A 26,875-nucleotide genomic window follows, 5' to 3' on the forward strand; every position below is an offset into this window, starting at 1 on the left:
GTCTCAAACCCAGTTTTGGAGGCCTGTGGGTTGATGTTTGGGAAAGGAGCAAAGTACAGAGTGTGAGAGGGAGGGACTGAGGGATGAGGGACTCCCCACCCCCTGCCTGTGATGAGACCTGGGCCCTGGGGCTCAGAGCCTGCAGCCAAGCCCTGAGCTGGGGCCTGGAGCCGGGGTCTGGAGGAGATGAGCTGCTGTCACCTAAAAAAACCACAGTGAGATGCCGGCTGGTAGCCAGTCAGACTGCTAAAATCAAGGACAGACTGTGCAAGAGTTGACCGGAATATGGAGAAGTTGGAACCCTCACTGGGTGCTGAGGGGACTGAAAACTGATATAGCCGTTTTGGAAAACGGTGTTGGCAGATCCTTGAGTTGGACACACAGTCGCACTAGGGCCTCGCAGGTCCTTTCCTAGGTGTTTATGCGGAAGGAGTGGAAACCGTGCATCTGCACAGACACCTGAACACGAGTACTCAGCAGTGTCCTTCACAGCAGCCGAGAAGTGGAAATGACACAGGTGCCCGTCACTTGATGAACGGATGAAAAGGGTGCTACGTCCGCATGGTGGAATGTTACTTGGCAGCCAGAAGACAGGAGATGCTGCTACACGCTGCAAAGATGGTTGAACCTCGAACACGTGCACGGTGGAACCCGCCAGTCCCAGAGGCCACGTACTGTTTTACTCCGTTCTGTCCAGGATCAGCACATCGACAGACGGAAATCTGTCACCGTCTCCCGGAGTTGGCGGCACAGGAAGTGTAGTGCTGAGGATACCCAGTCTCTTTCAGGGGATGAAAATGTTCTGAAATTGGTGATGGCCACACAATTCTGTGAATCTATACAAACTGTTAAAAAGGGTGACATAGGTCAGTAAAACTTACTTTTTAAGATTTTATTTTATTTTTTTAAGTCTCCTTATTTTTGAGAGAGAGACGGCATGAGTAGGGGAGGGGCAGAGAGAGAGGGAGAGGGTCATTCCCAAGCCGGCTCGGAGCTGTCGGCCCAGAGCCCTACACCAGGCTCAAGCTCGTGAACTGTGAGATCTGACTTGAGCCAGAACCAAGTCAGACACTTAACCGACTGAGCCACCCAGGCCCCCAAGATTTTATTTTTTAAGTAATCTCTACACCCAACATGGGGCTGGAACCCATAATCCCAAGGTCAAGAGTCGGTCGCTCTACCGACTGAGCCATCCAGGCACCCCAGTAAAGCTCACTTTTTAAGAAATCATTCCTGGCACAGCACTGCCATTTGAGTACATAGCTTAATCAAGAGCATTCATTTCTTTTAACAAGTCTATTATTTTATAGTCTTGAGTATCCTTGTAGATATGTGCAAAACCTAAAATTTGTTTTTAAATGTTAAGAACAAACTAATATGTAGGCATGCAGTGTCTGAGACTTGATAAAATATTAGACAAAGTAACACGTGCCTTCTTGAGTCATGAGGGACTGGGTGTAAGTTAACGTTTTAAAAGTTCAGACACTGGTTCCAATTTTAAATTTATGCTTAATGAAGGCATCTCTAGGACTGAATGTATTTTCCCAAAGTTTATGGTTGATTGTCCGTTCTGTAATACTTTGTAATATTTCAAGATTGAGGTTAGCAATTATGAAGTCCTAAAAACATTCTGAAATTTGAAAATGCAGGTCCTGAAGGTGAAGTCTGGGAAGAGACCAGGCCCGCCAGGGGCATGGCCTCCTGTGTGTTGAGAAGGTGGTGTCTTTGCAGTAACTGCTGAGACCATAGCTTGCTATCATAAAGCTGACAGGACTGATTTGTTAAGTGAAACTTGAAACAGTTACTATTTCATAGTCCAAGCTGCACAGACTCTGAATTTTAAAATACAGAATATTTTTTTAAAATCCTGTCATATTTTTTTAAGGACTTTTTTTTTCTCTTTACCTTCTAGAAATGTTATTAAAAGTGGAGGAGACCTTGGGATTTCAGTAGTTGATCACGGAGAGAAGAACTTCGCACTGCTGTTCTGTTTTGTTTTTTTTGTTTTGTTTTTAGCCGCCCTGCCCCCTTTTCCTGGGAAACAAAGCCTGTTTTGTTTCTCCCCTGCTTGTGAGGTCTCTCTCTGCCAGGCCCCCGTGGGTGCGCTGCTCTGCTTTGTTGAAATGCGTGAGATACTGAGAAGGTAAAGAGCAGGATGCTTCTGGAGGGAATCATTGCAGCTTCCATAGATCACGGGTTGTTTGAGTTGGTCACTGAAACACGCTCTTCATAGGGAAAGCTTGTAGCACTGTTTGCATCCACAGGTAACAGCGTTTGGGCAGACATAATTAAGTCCTCACCAGTGTCAGCCAGAGAGACCTTATCTGTTGCTAGCTTTGTGCAAACTTCTGTCCAGTTCTGCAGAGTTGTTTTTCCTTCATCTTTTGCTCTCCTGTTTCTCCCTTTATGTGGGTTTTGAATAGTTAAATAAGCTTAGATCTGAGAAAGAGCCTACCGACCAGTTCAGGAGCCTTCGGCAGCCCTCACTGTCCTTGATGATCACCGCTAACAGGATTTAATTCTGGAAAACTGAAGGGAAGCACGGGATCCTTCCCTCTTGATTTTCAAGCAATTTGTTACTGTCCATTTTCACAACAGTACATATTTATGTTAACTTGTTAAATGTTGTATTTCTTAATAAAAAATCCAGTGGGGAAAGCCGAATTTTCAGATGCTTCTTACTAGATGAAATATATAAGCGTATAGCTCGAGAGTCAGTTTTGCAATCAGTCAAGTTATTAATGGGCTATTTCGTAGCAGTTTCTTGTTTAAATTATGTAATTGCTTGGAAGCAAAAACATATTTTCCCCAATAGCTGTTTGTTCTGAGTTGCACTTTATGAGGTGTTCGCTGCATGTGATAGGTTCTCAGATCATCCCCTCAACTCCTCCACGCTGAAATAGCAAATGTATAGAACATTTCTGAGGGGAAATACATCGAGTACTGAGTATTGTGCTGGAATGCCAGGAGTGTGTTTCACTAAAGGAGAAGGATGTCTCAGGGTCGAGTTAAGACTCCACTACCCATTTTTTCTGTTTAGATCTTACTGGAAAGATAAATATTCGTATCTCTGAATTGTAGTGTACTGACAGACCCCGGGAGTGGCCTGGTAAAGTGGGAGAAGGCAGAGGGCAGCATAATTATCTGTAGGACTAGGAATCTTAAAGTTTAGGAAGAAGGGCCCCAGGGAAGGAACAAGGTAGCATTTATGGAGCACCTCTTGTCCCCAGGGCCAGAGTGTGTGCTCTGCATGGATTAATCTCCACGGTGTCTCCGAAGGGGACATACAGTATCCCCGGACACAGTTGAAGAAGCTGAGGATTAGAGGAATGACTGAGTTGTGGGGTTGGTTTGACCTCAAAGGCAGTGTGTTTGGTGTTGTGACAATACCTGTTGGTGACAAGTAGATGCAAGCAGTTGTATTAAGTGAGATTGTTGATTCCAGACTTAAACGTGTTTGGAAGCATAACGGTGTCCTGAATAGCCTATGATTTAAATGGAAATCACAATACAGATTGTGGCAGATCTTAGCACTTAAAATTTCGGGCTTATTTTTTTGTATCCATTCCCCTGCAAAATGCTAAACTACAACCGTGATTATGAAACTTTAAGCCATTTCTCCTTTCTAAAGACAGATCATAAATAAATATGATTTTTGTTGGGCAGTATAAGACAACTAATGCGGCTTTGAACAGCATGGAGCGGCAGGTCCTGTTTTGACGTCCCGTCTCTGCTCTGCCAGACAAAATACTAAAAAGAGATCACCAGAAAGACACGACTAGGGTCATAAATTGCGGAAAATAATCTCTGTGGGTCAGAAGGTAAAACCCACATAATACAGTGAGCAAGGGCAGGCAGGTTAAGGGGCCTCGGGTCCTGAGGATGTCAGGAGCTCAGAGTGTTACGGACAAGGGAGACAGGACAGCTGTGGGCCTGGCCTAGTCCAAGAGCGAGGACTCACCACGCATCAAGTACAAATCTCAGCAATCCGTACACAGACCCTGTTCTTTTAACTACAGTGCAGTTAAATTAGATTCCTATGGGGCGCCTAGGCTCACTAGGTTTAGCGTCCACTAGGTTTAGCGTCCGACTTCAGCTCAGGTCATGATCTCGGGGCTTGTGAGTTCAAGCCCCGCCTCAGGATCTGTGCTGACAGCTCAGAGCCTGGAGCCTGCGTCAGATTCTGTGTCTCCCTCGCTGTCTTCCCCTACCCCCCTTCTCAAAAATAAATGAACGTGTTAAAAAAAAAAAAAATAGTCCCGATAAAAAAAGTCAGCTTCGAAAAATGTATATGGTTTGCCCTACCAGCCATTAACACGTATCATTAATGTTGGGATTAAAATTGTGGCATCTGGGATAAGATTAATGAATAGAAAGTCCAGAAGCAACGTAATGTGGCAATTTAGTCTGATAAAGACGTCTTTGGGGGAAGGATATACTTTATGTGGGTGGTGTTGGGCAAATAGGCATGAAAATATAAAATCAGATTTATTCACTCCATATTCCAGGATAAATTCCAAGTGGAGTGGATTGAATTGCCAAATAAATACATTAAAAAAAAGTGAATAGCTTTTGAATTAAAAAGTTGAATTGCTTTGTCATCAGGGAGTGGGGAAAACATAGCCCAAATTTCAAAAAGACTGATAAATTTGACTGCTTAAAAAATACAATTATATGGAAAAAGCAAACTAAAAAGAGAGATGGTAAACTGAGGGAGATTATTTGTAACATATATGTGACCACAGCTGTCTCCCCCTCGTATATAAAGATTATCTAAAATAGAGAACATAAAGAAAGACTAGCAAGTTTCTTGGAAAAGGTACAGACACAATTGGCATGAAAAATGCAAATGGCCCTTTAAAATAGGGAAATGGATCAAACTTTTGAAATAAAACATAGCAAAGTAAAATGACATTGTCCAGCCATTTCTCACTTTTCAGATTGGCAGAAGTCCAAAAGTTTGGCAAGGATTTCATGGGGAAAAAGGACTGTCCTACATCACTGGTAGGGATACAGCCAGGTACAACCCTGGTGTGGGAGGGAAGAAGCAGGGAGACTTGGCAGAAGTACTCATTTTTAACATGAAGTCAGCCACCTCTCCCAACTAGGGCTCCACCCCAGGATACAGTAACAAAGAGACAAAATAATGTGTGTATGAGCTTATTTTAGGATAGTGAAAACTTAACAGGAAATTGGTTGAATGGGATACTAATAAGCTATTTTAAAAAGAAAGTGAGAGAAAACCCCTATATCCTGCTTTGGAGTGGTCCCAAGGATATGTTGTTGGTGAGGAAATAACAAAAAAGGCAAAGTGGAGACCAGTAGAAAAGTAGCCTTAGCGTACATGCTGCCCTGTGTCTAAGAAGTGTGCGTGTGGTTGCGTCGATTTTGCAAACACTGGTGACTGTTGGCTGTGAGCTGGTCAGGGTGGGGGAAGTAAGGCAGGTTTCTCCAGTTCGAGAGCACAGTGTCACAAGTGAATCTGTAAATTGGGTCGGTGGCCATGTGACAGGGAGAGGGACTCTTAGGTTAACTAACCCACAGTGATGTGACCGTATGTACCTAATGAATGTTTTGAGTCAACAGTGACAAATTAGAAACTTGTAATAATCATTTTGTTGGGCATAAGTTTAACAGTCTGGGGAGGGCAATACCTATTGATGTTGTTAGAACCAGGTTTTTCAGCATAAGAGAAAATGCTTATAAGATCAAAGAATCCAAGTAAACACCCCGAATGGTAGGTACTGAGATTACGTCTGGATGCAAGGCCATGATGTTTGCTTCAGAATAATCGGGGACACGGCAGGATAGGAGGGACTCCATGTGCATGGGTTAGGATGCTGCCTGATGAGCACGTGAAGATCTGTCATCTGTGTTTTTTCTACTTGTCCCTCTGTGGAAATTATTTGGAAGCTTTGAAACCTGTTTGGAAGCATTACAGTGTAGTAAAGAGCTCATGAGTCAGATGGAAATCTCAGTAGAAACTACAAGTACTGGGAATGGAACAGTCATGAATTACACTATTTGAAGATGTAGGACACTCAGGAAAAGCACGACTTAAGGGTACATTTATTGACTTAAATCCTCCAAGAAAAGATTTAAACTAAACGACTTCAAGTCAAGAAGTTAGAAAAAGAACTGGAGAAAGCCTGGAGAGAAAAGGCGGGAGCCTCATCACCTCCTGCACACTGCCCACCCAGTAGGCCGGACTGAACGAGGCCGTGGTGCATGAGTTTGGCCTGTAACGGTCTTTCCTGCGATGTCCTCAGCTCCATATCAACACACGTGGTGCCACAGCACAGGTGGCCAGTCTTCGGTGGAATTTGCTCGAGTTATACATTGTCTGTCTTCACTACTTACATTTCTGCCTCAGTGAATGCTCAACTCGAGTTTTTTTTAGCACCGACCTTGTCCTAGGTGCTGCAGAGCCCCGAGGATACATAGGCCATTCCTGTGCTGGCGCCTGGAGGGACGAGGGTCTTAGCGCATCGTGGATGCTGCGAAATGCCGGGCAGTTCGCTCAGATCTCCCAGAGTTGGCACTTACCAGGCGGCCTCTGTGGCACAGCCGAGGATGCGTGAGAAATTGTCATGAGGAGTTGGGTACCTGCCTGGGGCAGCAGTGGGTCGCAGGAGCTGTCCGCGTACGTTAGGTCGGATTTTGGTGGTGAGGGTCACAAGAGAGGTTGGTGTGTAATGTTCCTTTCTTCGAATGCCCTTGTGTCAGGATTGTGTTGGCCTCGTGAATGCTGTGTGAAGTGTGTCTTGTTTGCTGTTGTCTGGAGAAGGTGGTGTGAGATTGGTATTCTCATTCAACATTTGTGAAGTTGTTTGGGCCTGAGGTTTTGTTGGTCAGTGTGATTTAGCGATTTAGTAGAAGCAGGGACCCAAAATCTCACCTTGAACAGTTCTACACGTGTCTGAAAAGGCGATGTGTCCCTCCCATTTTCACATAATAAAACTTCCCTCCGCGGGAAATCCAGTAGAATAAGGATCCACCCGTTTCTGATTGTCACACGGTTACAGGTTCGACTAGGAACCGGCTCCCGGGTCTCCCTGGGCCGTGTGAGGGGACACAGCGGTGTTGCTGGAGATGAGCCTCTGCTGTCCAGATCTCGTGGGCTTGTTCGATCCCGAGCGAGCCTCCGTCGTGGAAATCTGCTTGTGTGTTAAGGGTTGATCATTTTAACGGGTCTTTATATCTGTCGTAAACCCTGTGCTCACGTCATTCACACTGCAGAAGTCACCACAGACGTCCCTGCCGCTCAGTCCTTTGTCAGCCTCCCAGCTCTAGAGGCAGCGGACAAGACAGGTCCCCAGCCTGCGCTCGATCCTCTCTGGATGTGCGTGTAACGCGTCCTGTGCTTCCTGTGACATGCTTTGCTTTTACGCGGCATGTCTTCTGCCCCTGTCACTGCAGGTGAGAGCGTCTTCTTGTTTCAGGCTCTCACCTGGCTGGCATCTCGTAACGGCAGCCGGGGTGACAGCGAGAACAGTAAATTAACCTAACCGTCATCCTGTCGGTGGCTTTCCTGCTACACTGACCGTGCCCAGATGCTTTTGAAAACCTGTCCTTTGCATTTACGATTAGATTTTTAGGACCGATGTTTTGTTTCATTTTAGCCGTGAACCAGAGGGTCGGGCAGAGCGCCCCGGCGAAGCAGCCCCCGCCCCTGGCCCCGCAGAGCCCACCGGGGGGCGTCCTTGGCAGCGGCGGCTCCAACCAGCAGATGCGGCTGCAGCAGCTGCAGATGGAGAAGGAGAGGCTGCGTCTGAAGCAGCAGGAGCTGCTCCGGCAGGTGAGGCCCCAGGTTAGAGGCCGGCCTTCGCTTTTCGGGCTTCGCTTGCCGCGCGTGGGTCGGGGGGCTCGGCGCTCTGTCACGGCTGGGGTGACGCAGACGACGCGCCGGCTCCGTTCTCGTCCTGCTTCCCCGACCCGGCCCCCACCGCGGGTGGGCGCCTGTCGCCCCTGGGCTGCGGAGCCGTAGACGGCGCGGCTCGCACCGTTTTGCCCTCGGGACCCTGGCGCGTCCCTCGGAAGACCCCTTTTCCCGGAGACGGAAGCCCGTCAGGGGTGATAGGTCACTAAGGCGTTTCTCAGAGGACACGTGGGATTCGGCGTGGCTGAATCCAGGGTGTTTGACTTAAAACGTAATACACGTTGCCCCCAGTTGAGAAGGTCCCTGCGCTGGCAGGCCCGGGTGCGGCCTACCCCTGGATGGCTGGGAACCTGTCAGGACCTGTCCCCGGAGTTTCCCTTCAGAAAGTGCCGCTGGTCTTCGTGTTCCACCAGGGCAGAGGGTCCGTCCCCTCAGGATGCGCTGGGCCCCGCCTTGTTCCGGAAGGCGAGCTGAGGCCACAGGGTTCAGACACCGGGGATGCGGTCTTAGAGTCACTTACTGTTGAAGTTTTACGTCAACTGTTGTGACAGTCCACACGACAGGGAGTGCGATTCTGAAAGTGCGGGAGGCGAGGGTCCGCGAAGACGAAGCCTCCTCCTCCTCCTCCTCCTCCTCCGTGTCCTGAGTTCTCTTCTCGGGCGTCAGTCACCACCAGTTTCTCATCCTGTGTTTCCAGACACATCCTCTGTGTTCACAGACGTGAAACACGTGCATCCGCTACTTGTCTCGCAGTTGCAGTGTGCCACGTGTGGAAGTGACCGCATCGACCCGGGTGCGGGCGCTTCTGAGGGCCGTGCGCTCACAGTGTTCCTGGAAACCGTGATTTGAGAAACTGGAGCCCTGGGGAAGGAACCTAAGCCGGGGAAGTCCCAGACAGGCTCAGCTTGAGGCCGTGCTGCCCGCGACCTGTCGTGTAACTCGAGCGTGCTTGGCGCCCACAGCGGGTCCTGATGGCAAGGGCTGTGCCAGGGCTGGTGTCAGGGAGCCGTCGTGACGGACGGAGCGCTTACCTGCCCTCGAGAGGGTGCAGAAAGGAAGCCGACGCAGTTCACTGTGTCTCTTTCCAACAAATTACTGGAAAGGGAAAATAATTTTCCTTTAAATTAAACTTTATCCTCGGAACAAGGGAATACCATCAAGGATGTAATTATGTCTCTGTTAGAAGAAAGAACGCAGCGTTTCACTCCATCACTGATCGGTCCTAGGTGGTCTAAGGAAGGACAAGGCTCAGTTTCACACACGGGGTGAAAACCATCAAAACTGAGAAATCTCACTAAGAACAATTAGTTAATTGCCAGTGTCAAAGTCTTAACCATTTCAAAGTGTCCTGAGTTTTTTAAAGTCTAGAAATGGGCCGTCCATCATTATGTTGCATTCCGTAGATCAGCCTGGGCTGTTTGTTTGTCTGTTGTATTGTCTTGTTGTTTTTTTTGTGATGGGCGATGCTGCTGTTTATAAAACTCTTCCTCCCAAAGAGTTTTTCCAAGTCTCTCTCTCACTCTTCCTGTGGGTGATGGGTCCTGGCCAACATAGCTTAGCTTCCTTTATGGGTAATTTCTTTGTTTCTACTTTACTACTGACTGTGTTGTTGTCTTGTCTTAATGTGGAAGTGACAGATCTCCTCTATTCTTATACTAATAGTCTGTTTGTTAGGATTTTTTGGTTTTGTTTTTTGGCAATCAGTATAAATTCGTTATGTCTTAAGTCTTTTGGCTTCCTGTGAATTTGTTAGTTTCTCTTATCACTGAAACATTAAATTATATTTTTTTTCCTGCTTCTGATTCTCAGAAGCAAACAGTCTACCTGACCAATTCGCATTTTATTTGGGTCCTGACACCTCAAGCCTTGCTGTCCTGTCCTTGCTGTTGAGTCCTCGGGGAGGTTTTGGTTTCTTGTGACTCCGTCGGCTCCTGTCTTCCTCGGTCTGCTGCTTCCTGGGCTGGCTTGGGAATCCTGTGCTGTGGTCATGTGTCTGGATGAAATTTGTAAGTCAGCCTACACAGCCAAACCATGCGGCTCAAAGTAATTTTTATCCATCTTATTTTTTACTCTTAGGCAATGCGGAATATCAATCCCAGCTCAGCAAATTCTCCAAAATGTCAGGTAGGCTCTTAACTGATGTTTTAGCATTGAAAAAAAGAAAAAAAAGATATTAAATTAGGAAAGTGAGATCCTTGTGCTCAAGGGGCCTGTCCACACTGAACGTTAGCTCAGGTATAACTTTTGAGCCATCTTTCTCCCAAAATAACTTAGGTTCATATTGCCGCTCCCGGAAAGTCTGTGCTGCCTGCTTCCCGCTCACTCCTCCCAGGAAGCTGCTAGTTCTCATTTTGATTCCATGGAACTCTTGTTTTATTCCACATTTGAAGCGTATTATGTCTCAGTTGCACATCCCATCAGCCTTCAGGTGTGCCTGATTTTCATTCGCATAGCTTAAAATAGTATTTATGATGATTTAGGATTTATAGGAATTAATCGTTAGAACAGCAACAGGGTGACACAGATTATTTCCCTGGTTAGGCCACTGGAAGAAATCTCAAGAGTCATAATGGTGCTCTTAGCAGAAACAGTTTTTGCAGGGCGTTTCATAGGAAGAAGATCACGATTCTCAGAAGAGAGGAGGGTCTGCTGGGGTAGTGTTTTGGGTTTCTTTGTTGACGTTATCCACATTTCTCCCTGATGAACCCCAGAGAGCACTGGTTGAGAAGGCATCTTACGGGGACGGCAGGACTGTGGCCCTGTGTCCCTTTGACTGCAAGCACTTGTTTGGTTCATGGGAAGATAGACCTCTGTGCTCAGGGTTCACAAGATTGGAAGGACTGAAGCCTAGGGGACGTGGCTTGTGTCTCAGGTGGGCAGAAGCAACCAGGAGGCGCCGTGTGGCCGCTGCGTCAGCATTAGCGGCGGAAGCGGGCTTTGGCAGGGCCCCTCTTGGTTTGGATATTGTCACCTTGACCGTGGGATACCACCCTCCCAGAGACTAGGTAGCTATGTGAGAGGGAAAGCGGTTCCTTATCCCACAAATGTGTTCTTGAATCAGGAGATTGTGTGAGGCGGGTAAGTCAGGACATTTGCTTCGACAGCGGAGCGCGATCCTGCCCCGAGAGCCGCTGCTCGCGCGTGCGCCTGGAGGCCACGGTTGTGGACCTTTAAAAGGAGAAGATCCGTGCCCTTGCTTTTTCTCCGGAGTGTTTATGAAAGAAGGCCAGCTGATGCCTGAGATTTATTTAAGCCAGAACAAGAAACCTGGAAGAGGTGTTTTAAAATCAACCTCGGATATGCTGGAGGATGAAATAGGATTTGTTACAGGAGTTTTGGTCACTGTGTTTCCCTGACAGTTGTGGAAATGTCAATAAATGTTAGGAAATTTGGCACGGGGTTAAATTTGAAATAGCTCAGAACACACAGAACATGGTAGTGTTTGTGTCAAGCAGGCGTGTGTGTTCTTGCGTGTTTTCTAGATGACCTGATAGAGCCAAGGAACAAGCTCACAAAGAGGAGCCTTGTCTTAAGTGCGGATGGCTTCCTGCAGGGTTTCCAGGATGATCAAGAAAGCCAGGAAGACCTTTCCAGTCTGGAGGAACCGGACCTGTAAAGGAATAGTGGAGGAAAGGCGATGGGTTATTCAGTAGTTCAGTGCCAGTCACTGTTCAAAGTTTTCTTTTACTTTTCTAATAGAAATTAAGTGCAGATGAGTTCCCAAGCAACAGGAAGTCAGTGTCATTATTTTATAATTTTACATACGATCATATACTACGTTCAGACGCTGTGGGATGTGGGAAGATACCAAACTTCACAGTGTTGCTGTCTTTCATTTTTTCCAAATAGGATTAACTAAACAGATCTGGACAGCAGGGTTCTCTGGTCGTGTAAACTGATGACAGTATGCGTGAGGTTAATGCAGAATTCTGAAAAAGTAAGATAACTTTAAAAGAGTTGGTAGATCTTAGTTAAAGATGGGAAATAACCACCTTAATTTATTAGGATTTGATTGCAGAATTTTGGAAAAAGTTGTCTTCAGAGCACTTAAAAATTTTTATTTCATTTGGATTATTCACTGTTTTTATGTTGGAAAAGCTATTTGTATCCTCAGAAAACACTTTTTGCAACTACAAACGTCACGTCCGCTCCTGAGGCTGAGCCTGTAATGCTCACTTTTCTGGCCGCGTCTCTTCCTCGTCCATCAGTTGGAGACCTTCCGAGAGGGTCGGTGCCGTGTGCGTTGTCTGTGGTTTTCAGTTCCATTTCTGTTTCGGGGTCTTTTGAAAGACATATTTTGAGAAAGATTGTGCCCCGAGTGTGGACGCTTTTGCCTTCTCCTGTGGACTCCCGCCCCGCTGGCCGCGTGCACTCTTGCGTCCGGTGGCCCTGATCCCGCTCGTGAGCGATCCCCCTTCCCTCTTGCCCAGTGAGACTGTCCGGTTCCTCTTCAAGGCCTGGACGTCAAAACCCGTTCTACGTGGCCTTCTCAGAGTCCTCGAGACCATTCAGGAAAGAGAAACAAGACAGCTGTGCGTAGGTATCTTAGCTTTATTTCTGAGCAAATAGCTGCTTCAGTCTTCATAGAAATGATAGCTGTAAGTAGTTTGCCGCTAATGACTTGGCGTACTTGCCATTTCTTGCGGGTAGTGCTAGATGCACCCGAGGGTGAGACCCACGGTGTCTGTGTGGAGGACGTGACGCCACACTGGTCGCCTGCAGTGGTGAAGAGGGTTGGATGTCCCTAGTTTTAGCCACATGGAGCAACGTAATACCACTGCTCAGGGTCACGTGAAAACAATGGCCGTCTTTTTTTCCTAGAATTTAAGAATGGTAAAGAATTTGGCTTTTTGTTTCTCCAAGTTGTCTTTCTTGTTAAAGCTGTTTCAGAGTTGACTTTGCCCAAGATTATCTCTCCTCTTTTTGAAGTCCTAGTACTGAATAAACCATAAATTCATTTAGGTGTTTCCTCATCAATTTTTAGATTGTATTTTTAATAAGCGTGTTGAAAATTCTGATATACTTCACACCCGCGTATTCTAACATGTTATCTCATTTGTGTTACTCATTAAGGTCTCTATAATTTTTTTTAATTTTTTTTTAACGTTTATTTATTGTTCAGAGAGAGAAAGAGACAGAGTGCGAGCAGGGGAGGGTCGGAAGGAGCGGTAGACACAGAATCTGAAACAAGCTCCAGGCTCTGAGCTGTCAGCACAAGGCCCAACTCAGGGCTCAAACCCCTGACCCGTGAGATCATGACCTGAGCTGAAGTTGGATGCTTCTTCAGTGACTGAGCCACCCAGGCGCCCTGAGGTTTCTGTTATTTGAAGAATGTTAAAATAATGTGTGTTACTTGAATTGACACCATAATTAACAAATTACTGAAGACCTAATTCTGGAGATCTTTCAGAAAAAGTGTTGAATCTCAGGAGAATGCTGGGAACACCAGACTACAAATCTCTTTTGGACAACCCCTTTCAGATTTTGTTATCATACTGTAGTTCTCAAAACTGCCCCAGATCCATGTGTACAGTTTTTTAGTAAAAAATGTTCTGCAGCTAAAGATAATTTGGTGAATGGCACACATACTAAAACACCAAAAGCATTCTAATCATTGACTGAATGTTTTCATCACTTAAAATGTAAGGAAATATTCTGTGTTTATAGCTGGGTTGGGAAGCGGGGTCTGGCAAGGTCTCTGGAACAGTGGAAGAAATGGCCTTTTTTTACCCTCTGTTTTTAAAATTATGGACATAACCTGCTATCACTAAGACAAACTGTTATAAGATGTATATTTTTAGAGTTACTCTCCATTTCTAAGTTTGGATTTCTGGTTCACTAAACTAACCTTCCTTAAACAAGTTGATTACCCTGAAAAAAACACGCCTTCAATCACGCACCATGTATTACCCTAAAGTGGATGCACTGTTAACACAGCTCAGTGCCTGCTTGCTTAAAGACAGACTTGATTTAAGAAAGTAATTGAAGTTGACGTTATATTTTATAGAATTTTCTCTAAGTGGAATCATAACTTTTCACCCGTGATTATTTTTGAGATCCACTCATGTTGTGTCCGTACTTTTTTTTTTTTTAAGTGTACGTATTTATTTTGAGAGGGAGTGAGTGGGGAAGGGGCAGAGAGAGAGGGAGGGAGAGAATCCCAAACAGGTTCCGCGATGTCATCGAAGAGCCTTACACAGGACTCCCTCCCATGAACTGTGAGGTCATGACCTGAGCCAAAAACCAAGAGTCGGATGCTTAACTGACTGAGCCACCCGGGGAACCTCTCTCTTCTTTCTTTTTATTGCTAACTAGTATTCCATGGTAGGGCTATCCTATGATTGTTTCTCTTTTCACTTTTTGACAGACATTTGGGTTGTTCCAAATTTCGACTTTGTGTAGACATGTGCTTTCGTTTTTCTTGGATACCCTAAGAATTCAGTAACCCAGAAATGTTCTAAATGTTTCCAGACTGATGACTGCTTCTGCTGTCTTTCTCCTTATTTTTCTAAATGATGTGAAGCAAAGTACTCATTTTTTATGGGGGAAAAATATTTTAACTATCAGATATATATTATCTTAAAGTGTCTTTTTCACCCTGTGGGGAAGGATACTGCTATTTAAGCGACTGGAGGGAAACGTAAAAAGGGCCAGTGGCTTCTGGCGAGACCCCAAGTCCATAAAAGTCCACGACGTAACGAGGGCCAACTTGAGTTTGCCCTCACAAAGCCACCCCGGAAAGTTCCCTTTGGACCAAGCTGGGACCATCCGTGTTACTCACAGTGCAGATAGCTGTGACTCCCAATGTGTCTGTGCCACATTAGCTAAGATTTAGAAGCTCGCTGGGAAAAGCTGCCGCATTTTTTTATTATTACAGAAGAAAAAGAGCTAAAAATACTTGCTTCATTTAGAAAAAGTCAAATGCTCTAAAAGAACTTTTTGACCTTTGAAATACAGAAGCATGATTAAATTTTGGCCAAATTTCCTATAACTTGTTTCTCTGTTTTTGAAAGTCTGTCAAACTATTTATTCTAACTACCTTTGGGAAAAAGAGAAGCTTAACAAACTTGTATTTTTAGCTTAGTATTCTAATTTTAGGCATTTGTTCACAGTAGAAGACTCCTTAGAGATAGACATAACTTTCAACATGAAGTGTCTCAACTGAAATCAGTTTTTATAGATGATCCAGTTATGTCCCCAAACTTGTTTTGAAACGTCTATGCCAGATTCACTGTCCATATTTGTCCAGAGTGAGTTCTGCTAAAACTACTTTATTGCACTAGAGTAGGCTTATTCTATACAGGTTCGTATCGATGCATGCAGGCGTAGTTTTAAATGCCGTATAATGGACAAAAGGTTTCTATGGAATATATTTTGTGACTAAAACATTCAGCTTATGTAGCTTTTTTCATACCTATCCAGTTATAATTATTTTTCTCTAAAGTCACTTGCAAAAGGTCTATATGGCTCTGAAACACAGTTCAGTATTGTACCGCTAAAATTCTTGATTTTACATAAGTTGGTTCACTTTCACATTTCCATTTCTTGGCCAAGGGTACAAGCAGTTGTAAGCGTGCTTTCAGTGAAAAGCCGGGATTTATCAGTCCCTGCTGACTCCACAGGCCCTTTCCTCCAGAATCTGACGAGGCAGAGCATGGAGTCAAGCACTTCCCCAAATTTCCGTGTCACCTCTGAGGTCTGCCTTCACAGGACTCTCTGCGTGGGTGTGTGGTGCGTGCACGTGTGTTTGCACGGGAGGCACATAGGTTGTTCTCTTTGCGCTCAGTTGAGCTCCAGTCGTAAGTTAAGGGGGAAATAAGTTGGTCTGTTACCCTGCGTAAATGCGTAAATGCGTTTGGTTTCCTTCCCCTGTTTTTGACAGTTTGTTTCAAATATCACCAAAATTTTTCCATCTTCCTTATTGAACCCAGTGGAATAAATTATATTAACAGCAGATGGAAATACAAACATTGAGAATTAATGACTTGGGGAGGGGGCTACCAAGTTGACTTTACTTAAAGCAGTTTTGTCTTCAGCAAATACTAGGCTGTGTTAAGAATATCCATTTTTGGGGGCGCCTGGGTGGCGCAGTCGGTTAAGCGTCCGACTTCAGCCAGGTCACGATCTCGCGGTCTGTGAGTTCGAGCCCCGCGTCAGGCTCTGGGCTGATGGCTCGGAGCCTGGAGCCTGTTTCCGATTCTGTGTCTCCCTCTCTCTCTGCCCCTCACCCGTTCATGCTCTGTTTCTCTCTGTCCCAAAAATAAATAAAAAACGTTGAAAAAAAAATTAAAAAAAAAAATATCCATTTTTGGGTAATATGTGTATAAGTACTTATACATCATTTATCCTCAGGAAAACTGTTCAGAAATTACGTAGGGCATTTAATCAACTCTGTTCTTTTTGCTATGTCTAGAAGTTTCAAAACTGGGCTGAATATTCCTACCTTGCTTTGGTTTCTGTGAATCTGTGTGTATATGTGTCACTGGCCTTAGCACGTTATGTTTGTTTTCATGCCGCTGGCAGTGCTGACACCCCCACCCCACCGACACCAGTGCGGTAAAATGACATTTTCTCCTGAGCCTCTCGGACTCACTTCACATGAACCCGACACGGCCCCTGTCACGGCCCCCACACAGATTGGATGAGAAGCGCGGCTCCGTGGGCCCTTGTAGCCCTCAGGCGGCTTCAGGCACATCTCCAGATGAACTTCTTTGTGAGCGTTGGCGGCGGGTCTGTGGCGGCCGCTGACAACAGCAGTTCAGCTGTCAGAGACCGCGGCCGACGAGATTCGGCAAAGTGGTGAAATCCAGAGTAGCAAAAACATGGAGAATCTGCGCCTGACAGTTAGCTTTAGCTTCATAAAACGATGTCGAAAAAGTGGGAACTTCATAAACAAAAGTAAAATAAAAATTGGTTAACATAAAAATCATAGCCAATTTATTGGTTATTTCAGTAACAAGTCGGAGTAGTGTCAGGTCCTGTGTTTGCTCTGCAGAAACTGGTGCCTGCCTTCTTTGATAGGAAGTAGAAAGCAAATGAGGCTCTCTTTACGATATTTGCGAGGTACTGCCGTGTTCTGACAGGTCTCCGGCTCCCTCCCTCACAGAACTCTAAGCATCAGCTTCATCCAGAGCTTACAATACTCGTCGTTTTCAAATTTCTTCCTGTTTACATCCTCATGTTTTAATGGCAGCATAAATTCTTCAGAGCCTCAGAAGTTAAGGTATTATGCTCCAAAACCGTCCATTTGTTCATTCATTTAGTGTGCCCTCAAGGAACAGAGGAAAAAGAAAGAAAGGAAGGAGGGAGGGAGGGAGGGAGGAAGGAAGGAACTACACTATTGTGTGATAAGTGTTAAGATCATGTTATACCTGTGCTCAAACTGTTACAGATGTAACCTCTCTCTGTCCAGTCTCTCCGAAGATGGAGATGGGATCATGGCAGAGAGCTCTCCTCCCCAGGGAAGGGAACAGAGTCTTAGATAACAGAGAAGAGAGCAAAGCGCTCTAGTTGAAAGGCGGTGTGGACAGCAGGGCCGTGCTACAGACCCTCGCAGTTCTGAAGTTCTGGTCACTCAGCGGGAGGGGTTGGCGAGTGTGGAGAGCATGGACAGGGGACAGATGCAGCGAGTCCCCAGAGGCTGCTGGGAGAGTGGCTTGGCCTTCAGCAGGGACAGGGGAGACTCGGGGACGAGTTAGGAAGAGGAGTGCGACTGGGGAGAGCTTTGCGAGAGGAGGAGGCAGAAAGCCGGACGGCCTGTGCGTTCCTACTGACGTAGGACAGACGTTTGGACGACCTTGACTGCGTCGGGCTTGAGAGCGTGTGCCGGGTGTGGGACAGTGACGGTGGGGACGTGAGAAAACAGAACATCACAGAGTGGGACTGTGGCCATTCAAGGCCAGAGACCATCGATTTAGACTAGTCTGGACAGCTGTGTGTTTCTCTGGCATTTCTTAGCAATCCTGTTGTAGAAATGGAGGAAGCATGTGTGTGGTACTGACTCGTGGTGGCAGTTTGCTGTGAGGTGGCCTCTTGTGTATTTCAGACGATCAGCTCAGAGCTCAGGCTTGTATCCCTGCGTCATTACTCACGGTGGCCAAGACCTGAGATCTGTCGAAGTGTCCATTTAGCTGCCCACCACTTACCAACCTGAGTGTCCTTTGACAGTTGAATGGATGAAGGGGTGTGTGTGTGTGTAAATCCTGCCATTTGTGACAACACGGATGGGCCTGCAAAGTGTTACGCTAAGTGAGAGAAGTCAGAGAGACAAATACCGCATGGTCTCCCTTACGAAGTGGAATCTAAAAACCAAAACAAAAGCCAAGTTTGTAGATAAAGAGAACACATTGGGGGTTGGGGGATGGGGACCAAAAGGTGCAAACTTCCAGGTATAAAATAGGTCACGGTGACCACAGTTAATAATTAACGGGATAATAATCGCATATTTAAAAGTTGCTAAAAGAATAAATATTAAACGTCCTCCTCACAAGAAAAAAAAAACATAGCTGTGTAGGGATGGTGTCTACTCAGGTGATTGTGGGGGTCACTTCACAATGTGTACTAATGCTGAGTCTTTGTGTTACACACTGGAGATTAATGTCGTGTGTTACTTACACCTGAGGGTTTTTTTTAATGGGAAAAAAAAAAAGGGGGAAGCCACTCAACTGGAACAGGAGGAGAGGGGAGGTGGGTGGAGGTCACACAGGAAGCTGGTGGGCAGAGCACTTGTGGTCCCAGAAGGCAGGAGGAGTGTGTGTGAGATTTCTGGGGGAGGACTGTCCGTGCCTGCTCCGGGGTGACGCAGAGGGGTTTAGGGCTTGAAGTACAATGGTGGTCACTTTTACTGCAATTCAGAGATCCAAGAGTTTGGTGACAGATGATTAGGTAGGCGTTGTGCACAGGTGTGACCCAGGGTGAGCCAGTGCAGTGAAGTGACACAGTGATCACTGTCCCAAACGTGACTCGAGGTTTTAGAGGTAGGTTTGGTCTTAAACCACACAGTCTCAGCTGTACAAGTGGGTGACGGAGGTGGGTGTGGGTCATTGGAATCTGGAAGATTGAGGAGCAGTCCTGTTGAGCGAATCATTCACTTGGTAATTGATGTGTAAGTAACCAGACATAACAGCGTGTCTTATAACTAAGTAGCACTGAAGTAGTGATGAGCATGAGTGGTAATTTAAGATATTTGCAACTACGTTATGATATGAACATGTTTTCCATTGATGGAAAGTCAGAGGGTATAACAAACACTGCTGTTTAGTTGCCTGTATTTGTAACTGAAGAAAATGCTAAATTGCAGTTGGAAGTTGGTGAAAAATAAAGGTGGCATTTTCTTTTCTTCACCCAAGTTCACAGACCCTCTGCATTCTGTCATGATCTTCTGGTTAAGAAACCCCCGTTCGTAGGCTGTTGTATTCAGCAGGCGTAGACCTGGTTCAGTGGGAGGTGGTGCAGGCTCAGACTGCAGAGGAGGGAGGAGGGTGCGCTCTGTGGGGGCGGTGTCCTTTGGAGTCAAAAGCCACATTTCAAGTCAAACCAGAAAGCCAAGAGAGAGGAAGCTGCACACCTGAGCTTTAGGAGAGCTTGAGAGGCAGGGCAGGGACCCAAGAGGAGTAGAGGAGAAAGGACAGAGCAGCAGAGAGAGGTGCGTGGCCTCGGCCGGGCTTGTCTGGGTGCGCGGGTCCAGCAGAGAGTCCAGCAGAGAGACAATGTCCAGCAGAGAGACAATGGCGGCTGCTCAGAAACCCTCCGATGGCGTGTTTCTGACTTTATTCCTGGTGCAGACTCAGAGGACAGTTGGCGCATAGAAGTAAACTTGAAGAATTCTTTTTCGCGAGACCAGAATTGCCGTCGTGCCCGGTAGGGCGGGCTTGGGAGTGTCTGCCAGAGTGAGAAAAAATAACAAAATGAAGTTAGGTAGGAAAGTGTGTACGTTTGGGGGATAATAAGACTAGATCAACTTTGAATTTATGCAACTTAATTTTCAGTCATTGGAAATGCATGTGAGAACTTGGTCTTTCTGACCAGGAAAACTGTTAGCTTTGAAGTAGACAGTTTAACACTTGAACTTTGTATGTACTTGGCCCCCTAGTGTGCGTTTTATTTCTTTCATTCGAACGGTACATTTGTTGTCAGTAGACTGATTCTGTTTGTGTTTTTTTTCTCTAGGAATTAGCTCTTCGTAGCCAGTTACCAACACTGGACCAGGAAGGTGGGACTCAGAACCCAGTGCCTTCGCCTGGGATGTCTCAGGAGCTGAGGACAATGACGACCACTAGCTCCGATCCCTTTCTTAACAGGTGGGTGAGGGCTGTTCCCGGCCACTGAGAAGGGGAGCAGCTTCAGGAGCGTCGGGGGGGGGGGGGGGGGACGCCAGACAGCATTGCTGTAAATGGCGAGGACAGTGGAACTCCAGGTTCAGAGCCGGCTCCCATGGGAGGACATGGGCCGTGGGGACCTGGGGACACTTTCCCAGTCACGTGTTGGCTTCTGTCTGTTGACTGACGGTGACTTAACACCACAGAGTCGGCGGGCACGTGCGTGCCCTTCCACGAAAGCAGATGAACATGGTCCTAAACGTCCTCAGGCCTGCGTTTGAAGGATCCTGGGCAGGAGTTTCCCACATGAGTGTGGGCCCTGCGCTTTCGCTACAGGAAGTTCAAGGACATGAAACGTAAGGTTGTGCCTTTTGTAAAAACACACAGCTATCAAAGACACTGCTTCAAACTCACGCAGCCCACAGGTCCTTTTCAGTGAGTTCACCCAGATGGGTTTCCGGTAGAAATGTCGGTGCCGTGTATGGAAGCAGGTCACACTCTGCGCCAGGAAAACCGTTTACAACTAAGGCTTGACTACGGTTCATTCTTCTGGGTTGCAAGATATTTATGGAATTTCGGTTTTTAAAAATAAGGAACAAATGCTGTCTTGTCTGTGTACTTTTACTTTTGGTTTTGTGTGTGTGTGTGTGTGTGTGTGTGTTTAACCAGTTCTAAGCAGTGCACTTTTTTTTTTTTTTAATTTTTTTTTTCAACGTTTTTTATTTATTTTTGGGACAGAGAGAGACAGAGAATGAACGGGGGAGGGGCAGAGAGAGAGGGAGACACAGAATCGGAAACAGGCTCCAGGCTCCGAGCCATCAGCCCAGAGCCCGACGCGGGGCTCGAACTCACGGACCGTGAGATCGTGACCTGGCTGAAGTCGGACGCTTAACCGACTGCGCCACCCAGGCGCCCCAAGCAGTGCACTTTTTAAACCATTTAAAAAATGTTTGGTTTAGGAAAGCTATCGTACCGTGCTTTCAGTCAACACCAGCTAAGCTGAAAACTGCGTGATCTTAGAAAAACAACATTTCTCTCACGTGACCAAAATACTTAGTACCGTAGAAATCCCATAGTTTGCTTGGTGCTAAGACTGGCACTGGTGCCCTGCTTCCCAGGCTTGATTTCGAAGGCCATCGAGAATGTATTTCAAGTTTGTATTGGCTCCTTTGACACATCCAGTTTAAAGTTGGGCCAGAAGTTGAGTGTATTTACACAAGATTGCAGTTGTGAACTTAGACGAGGTTAATTTGGAAAGGTTGAAGCCAGAACTTTGTTTTTCCCCACAAGGAGAATTCAGATCAGTAGAATCCAGGGCCCGTTTGGAGACCTGTGTTGGCCCCGGGGTACAGTTGGACTGTGGGGATGCAGGACGGCATGTCCTTCTGGCAGCTGTTCGTCAAGATTCTCTTAGAACTTCGCTGAAGGCTGGGCTGCAGTTTGAGACTTTCCTGGTAAAGGTCACGGGGTGTCCGATCGTCCATGCTGCTGTTGTGGGGGCAGTCCTTTCTCCACTCGGTGAAGTACCCCAGCTTCTAAAACCCATCTCACTGTAGCATTTCTCTTACAGAAACTGGATGGCTTCCCTGTTGTCTAGTGTTCAATTCAAACGTGTCTTAGCTCCAAACACTTGGGACCCCACCTTGCCACCATGCTGACTCTTGTCCCTCGTGTGGCATCCCGTGTCCCCTCTGCCCCGACACCCTCGGAGGTCAGGTTCGTGTCCTCTCCATAGACTTTTCCACACCCCTGTCTTCGCTCTAAAAACACTTTGCTCGCTTAACGCCGGAGCGTGATCCGTCACCGTGTTTGTTCACCTCCCTCCTTGACGGCATGAGCCTCTCAGAAAGCATCATTCGTAGGTTTTTGTTGTTCCCTCTCTGTCTTCAGGGACCTGGGCTCAGGCCCATCCCGTGGGAACAGGTGCCCAGGGAGCATGTGTGAGGTGGTGGGCTGCAGGCCCCAGGAGTGCGGGCTCCTCGGGAAGAGTTGTGCATGGCCCCGTGAGTCAGCCCTTTGCCCCCGAGTGCCCTGTGCGTGGTGCGTGCGTGCGCTTTTGGTGGAAGGGAAACCGAGCGTATCCTGAGGGAGGCCTGCTCCAAGGCAGCTGTATCTTACACAGACGGTCTCAGACGCTCATCTGTGATTTCTTGTGTCTTTGTGAGGCTTTTGCGTCTTGCCAGAATCTGGCAGAAGCATCGGAGTAATCCAGCAGTTTCGGGGTGCAGGGTTGGGGGGAGGACAGAGCACCTGCATCAGGTAATAAGGGAGGAAATGTGGGGGGATTGGGTGTTCAACCCCAAGTGACTGTGAAAGCTGGTTTTCATAGCTTTAGGTGGGTTTTTTGGTGCACTTTTCTGTGAGCTAAAGAGCTGCCCAAGTGTCCAGGTGTTGAGAAAAGTTACGGTTCACATCCCTGTCAGAGACCATCAGGAACCCCACTTTACCGTAGATTTTTAAAAATTAGTAGTCCCCAGATTTTGCTGTCCATGCCAGCTGCTGGGAGTGCCACGAGCTCAGGGCGATGTTCTGTTCACGCAGCCAGTGAGGAGATCTACCGTACTGTGTGCTCGAGCAGGCAGTGAGATCTCCTACTGGGTGCTCACACAGGCAGTGAGGATATTTAGGCTAGACTGTGTGCTCATGCGGGCAGTGAGGGGAGATTGTGTGTTCATGTAGGCAATGAAGACTGACTGTGTTTAACTTCATTAGCCTAAAGTTAAAATCTTGATTCATGTTTTTCTGTTTTTCCCCAGGGTGTGTGCCCTGTAGTTGTTTTCGTAAATGTGCCCTTTAGCTGGAACGATAAGGGTTCCTGTCTTAAGCTGAGGTGTTTGGGTTTTTTCCCCTACACAGAAGCAAGGAGATTTGGTTAAGGAAATTCTCACCTTGTCGGCGGTGACCCCGTCTGTTTTGGCCCGGTCCAAAAGGAGTTCTGGTTCTTTGTCTTGGGTTGGTGTTTCCTTCGCTTGAACTCTGCACAGGCTGGGGATCTGAGTGTAGTGCCAACCTGTCTCGCCAGTACCTGGAGTTGCATTTTGATTCGACGCCTGTGCTGTCCCACCTGGGAGATGGAGACCTTGAAATAAGCAGACTGTGTGCACCCGCTCCGCGCCCCCCCCCCCCCGACAGAGATGGTGTTGCAGAGAGCATACCTACACAGAGAATTTCTGTCATCCAGGAAACTGTGGCTGTATGTTTTTTTCTTTTCATTTCCTTAATGCTTATTTCATTTTGAGATAGAGAAAGAGAGCAGAGGAAGGGCAGAGAGAGAGGAAGAGAGAATCCCAAGCAGACTTGGCACTTTCAGCACAGAGCCTGACGCAGGACTCAAACCCACGAACCGTGGGGATCATGGCCTGAACTGAAGTCGGATGTTCAACCGACTGAACCAACCAGGCACCCTCTTATTTTCTTTTCTTGCCACCTGACCCAGGACCTTCAGAGTGGTTTGGGTTCCTTAAAGCTGCCAGCTTCAGTCAGGGTTAACTTGTCTGGGGCACCTGGGTGGCTCAGTTAAGCATCCAACTGTTGCTTTAGGCTCAGGTCATGATGTCACCGTTCATGAGTTTGAGCCCCATGTCAGGCTGTGTGCTGATGGGAGTGCAGCATGCTTGGGATTCTCTCTGTCCCTCCCCTACTTGTGCTCACACATGAAATGTCTCTCTTGCTCTCTCTCAAATAAATAAACAAACAGACTTTGAAAGAAAAGGATGAACTTGTCTGCCTCCCTTCCCTCCAGGGCTGTGTAAGATCCCAAAGGAGGAGGGGCTCGTTTCTTACGCTGCAGGAATGGTTACTCGTCATCTTGGAGAACCGTGTTGGTCCTCAGCAGGCGTTCCATGTTTACCTGGAAATCATTGGAAGCCCTCGTGTTGCTCTGTAACTGTCCTGTTTTGTAGTGGCACCTACCACTCCCGCGATGAGAGTACAGACAGCGGACTGAGCATGAGCAGCTACAGCGTCCCCCGAACCCCTGACGACTTCTTGAACAGTGTTGATGAGATGGACACAGGTGGGTGTGCTTCATTCTTAGCGATCCGTCGGCAAGACACAGCAGGTCTGTCAAGCTGCTGTGAGCAAAGGCAGTTCGGAAGAAAACCGGTTAAGGGGCACCTGCGGGGCTCAGGCAGGTAACATCTCACTTCAGCTCAGGCCGTGGTTTCGCGGTTCACGGTTCAAGCCCCGCATTGGGCTGTGTGCCAACAGCATGGAGCCTGCTTGGGATTCTCTCTCCCACTCTCTCTGTCCCTCCATAGCTCGTGTTCTCTCTCTCTCTCTCTCTCTCTCTCTCTCTCTCTCTCTCTCTCAAAATAAGTAAATACCCTTAAAAAAATAAAACCAGCTAAAATCCTGAAAACTTGATTCAGATCAAGCCTGCTTTGTTTCTCCATGGCACTTTGTAATCTGTTTCCCAGTTTTCAAATATCCTGGACGACTTAGCTCTGATGACGACTGGTGATGTGACCTATTTTAGCACTTACATATTGAGTTAGCTGGCAAGGCCTTTGAGGACCCTCTCTGATGACTCAGTTTCTTTCTTTCCTTTTCTTGTCTTTTTTTTTCCTTCCCTCCCCTCCCTTCCTTTAAAAAACTTTTTTTTTTTTAAACATTTATTCATTTTTGAGACACAGAGCATGAGCAAGGGAGGAGGGGCAGAGAGGGAGACACAGAATCGGAAGCGGGTCTCGAACCCATGAACTGTGAGATCATGAGCTGAGCTGAAGTCGGACGCTCAACCGACTGAGCCCCCTGGTGTCCTGACGGCTCGTGTTCTTAATCTTGGAGAGAGACTTCTGTCTGCGATCCGCTCGCCCTCTATCGAATGCGATTCGGTGTGCGCCTGCCCCTTCCCTGAGGGTTCTGCTCCAACTTAGGTGTCAGGGGCTCAGAAAACCAGGGGGAGAGACGAGCCTGTGGGGCTCACCTGCTTCCTGTCAGAATAGCTGCGGGGCATCTTGCAGGAGCCGAGAAGGGTAATCCAGGAACTGGCGAGCACCGATGGCCCTGGAGTTGGCAGCGAGCGCAGGGCATGCACTGGCCGAGAGACGGAGCAGCCCCCCCGGCGGCTCCGGCGGCCGGTTCCCTTGCTGGCGGGTCGCTCATCCAGCTCACGGCTTCAGTGCTCCTGAGAGTGCACCCTGCCACCTTCTTTGCTTCCCTCAGACTCCGGTCCCCCTTCCCGTGCCCACACTTGAGACCCATCTCACGCCCAGCACGCTTCCCCTGCCCCTCCCCCGCCCCCTTTGCTCTTCTCCAAACCCCTGTGCCCTCCATGCTCTGTGCTGCTTTCCCGGGAGGTATGTGCCCGGGAGCTCTAAGGAATGCGAATGTGGTCATGCTCAAAAAAAGGTTTCCTGGCCAGGTAAATCAGGGAACCCTTAGAGGGAAGGCAAGGGAGGGTTATTTATTCACGGGCTTCTGGGAGGCTTGTTTTGCCGTGAGGAACGGGACTCTCCAAGGCCGGAATAGAGTTTTCATCCAGTCCTTCTACACTAGTGCTCCCCAGGGTGTAACACTGAATCCCGTACAACAGGAGGATCACAGAGAGAAGTCTCTCTCCAGGTTTAAGATTACGAGTCATTGGAGAGGGCCCTCAAGTGCCTGGCCAGCTAACTCAGTGTTTTAAGTGCTGAAGTAAGTCACGTTACCAGTTTTGGTCAAAGAGCGCTTAAGCTGTCCGCGCTGTTTTAAAACCGGGAAAACATCAGTTTCAACCTGCCATAGAGTGTGCTTGAATTCACTCCACACTGTGACTTTTACATTTATCTCACTTAGTGGTTTCTCTCTAGAAGAGCATCCAGTAGCGACGCACGTGTGTGATGTACGTGTTCTTTCTCTTACTGGAGATAGTTTTTCAAGGGATTTCGGTTTTTCCCGTGACCCCCTTCAGTGCTCAGTACATAGCAACAAGCAGTCAAGCTGCGGCTTTAGTGTCTGAACCCATGTTGAAGCAAAAGTAAACTTGGCATTATTTTGTCTTCGGTGAGTTGTTCAGCCTGAAATAAACTCTGGGCATCGGTTCGGGGGTGAGTCCGGCGTGTCTGAAGGCTCACGTCGCACAGCTCTGATGTCCGCTTTTTCAAACCCGACTCTCTCCTCTCCGTCCCAATTAGGCGACACTATCAACCAAAGCACCCTCCCCTCTCAGCAGAACCGCTTCCCAGACTACCTAGAAGCCATTCCTGGGACGAACGTGGACCTCGGGACGCTGGAGGGGGACGGGATGAACATAGAGGGGGAAGAGCTGATGCCTAGTCTGCAGGAAGCCCTGAGCTCAGACATCCTCAACGACATGGAGTCCGTGCTGGCCGCCACCAAGCTCGACAAAGAAAGCTTTCTCACATGGCTATAGAGCCCTCAGGTAGACCGAATTCCAAATCTGTGAAGGATCTGAGGAGATGTGCCCGAAATTGCCAGGCACAGCCGGTCGCAGTCTTGTGACTGACGCAGAGAACGACGAACAGACGTCCAGCAAGATTCTCTCACCCACTGTCTCGCTCTTCCTTGTCCGTTGCTGCTGTTGATATATTGCTGACCTCTATCCTAGTTGGCCCTAGAGACTCGAGACTTGTGTTGTTTCTTTTGCTACTATAACTACTGTTCGTTTTGGGGGCTGGGGGAAGTGAGCCTGTTTGGACGATGGACGCCTTTCCTTTTGCCCAGTTAGACGTTCGCC

General features: G+C 47.4%; 1 protein-coding gene across 8 annotated transcripts in view; it reads left to right on the plus strand.

Moving 5' to 3' along the window:
* YAP1 (Yes1 associated transcriptional regulator) overlaps positions 1 to 26,551 on the plus strand; it is a 109,559-nt gene extending 83,008 nt beyond the window's left edge. For 2 of the 8 annotated variants that reach the window (XM_047071873.1, XM_047071877.1), the window contains 5 exons: positions 7,623 to 7,810; positions 9,956 to 10,003; positions 20,048 to 20,178; positions 24,099 to 24,211; positions 26,313 to 26,551. In XM_047071873.1, the coding sequence (XP_046927829.1) occupies positions 7,623 to 7,810; positions 9,956 to 10,003; positions 20,048 to 20,178; positions 24,099 to 24,211; positions 26,313 to 26,551 (719 nt within the window). The remainder of the gene's footprint in view (positions 1 to 7,622; positions 7,811 to 9,955; positions 10,004 to 20,047; positions 20,179 to 24,098; positions 24,212 to 26,312) is intronic. The other 6 variants (XM_047071874.1, XM_047071879.1, XM_047071875.1 and 3 more) reach the window with 3 other exon arrangements.
* The last annotated feature ends 324 nt before the right edge of the window (positions 26,552 to 26,875 follow it).

This window comes from Lynx rufus, unplaced genomic scaffold (genome assembly GCF_022079265.1).
Source record: "Lynx rufus isolate CCGP_SWC_20201006 ecotype Redwood Valley unplaced genomic scaffold, mLynRuf1.p SCAF_9, whole genome shotgun sequence".
Taxonomy (NCBI): domain Eukaryota; kingdom Metazoa; phylum Chordata; class Mammalia; order Carnivora; family Felidae; genus Lynx; species Lynx rufus.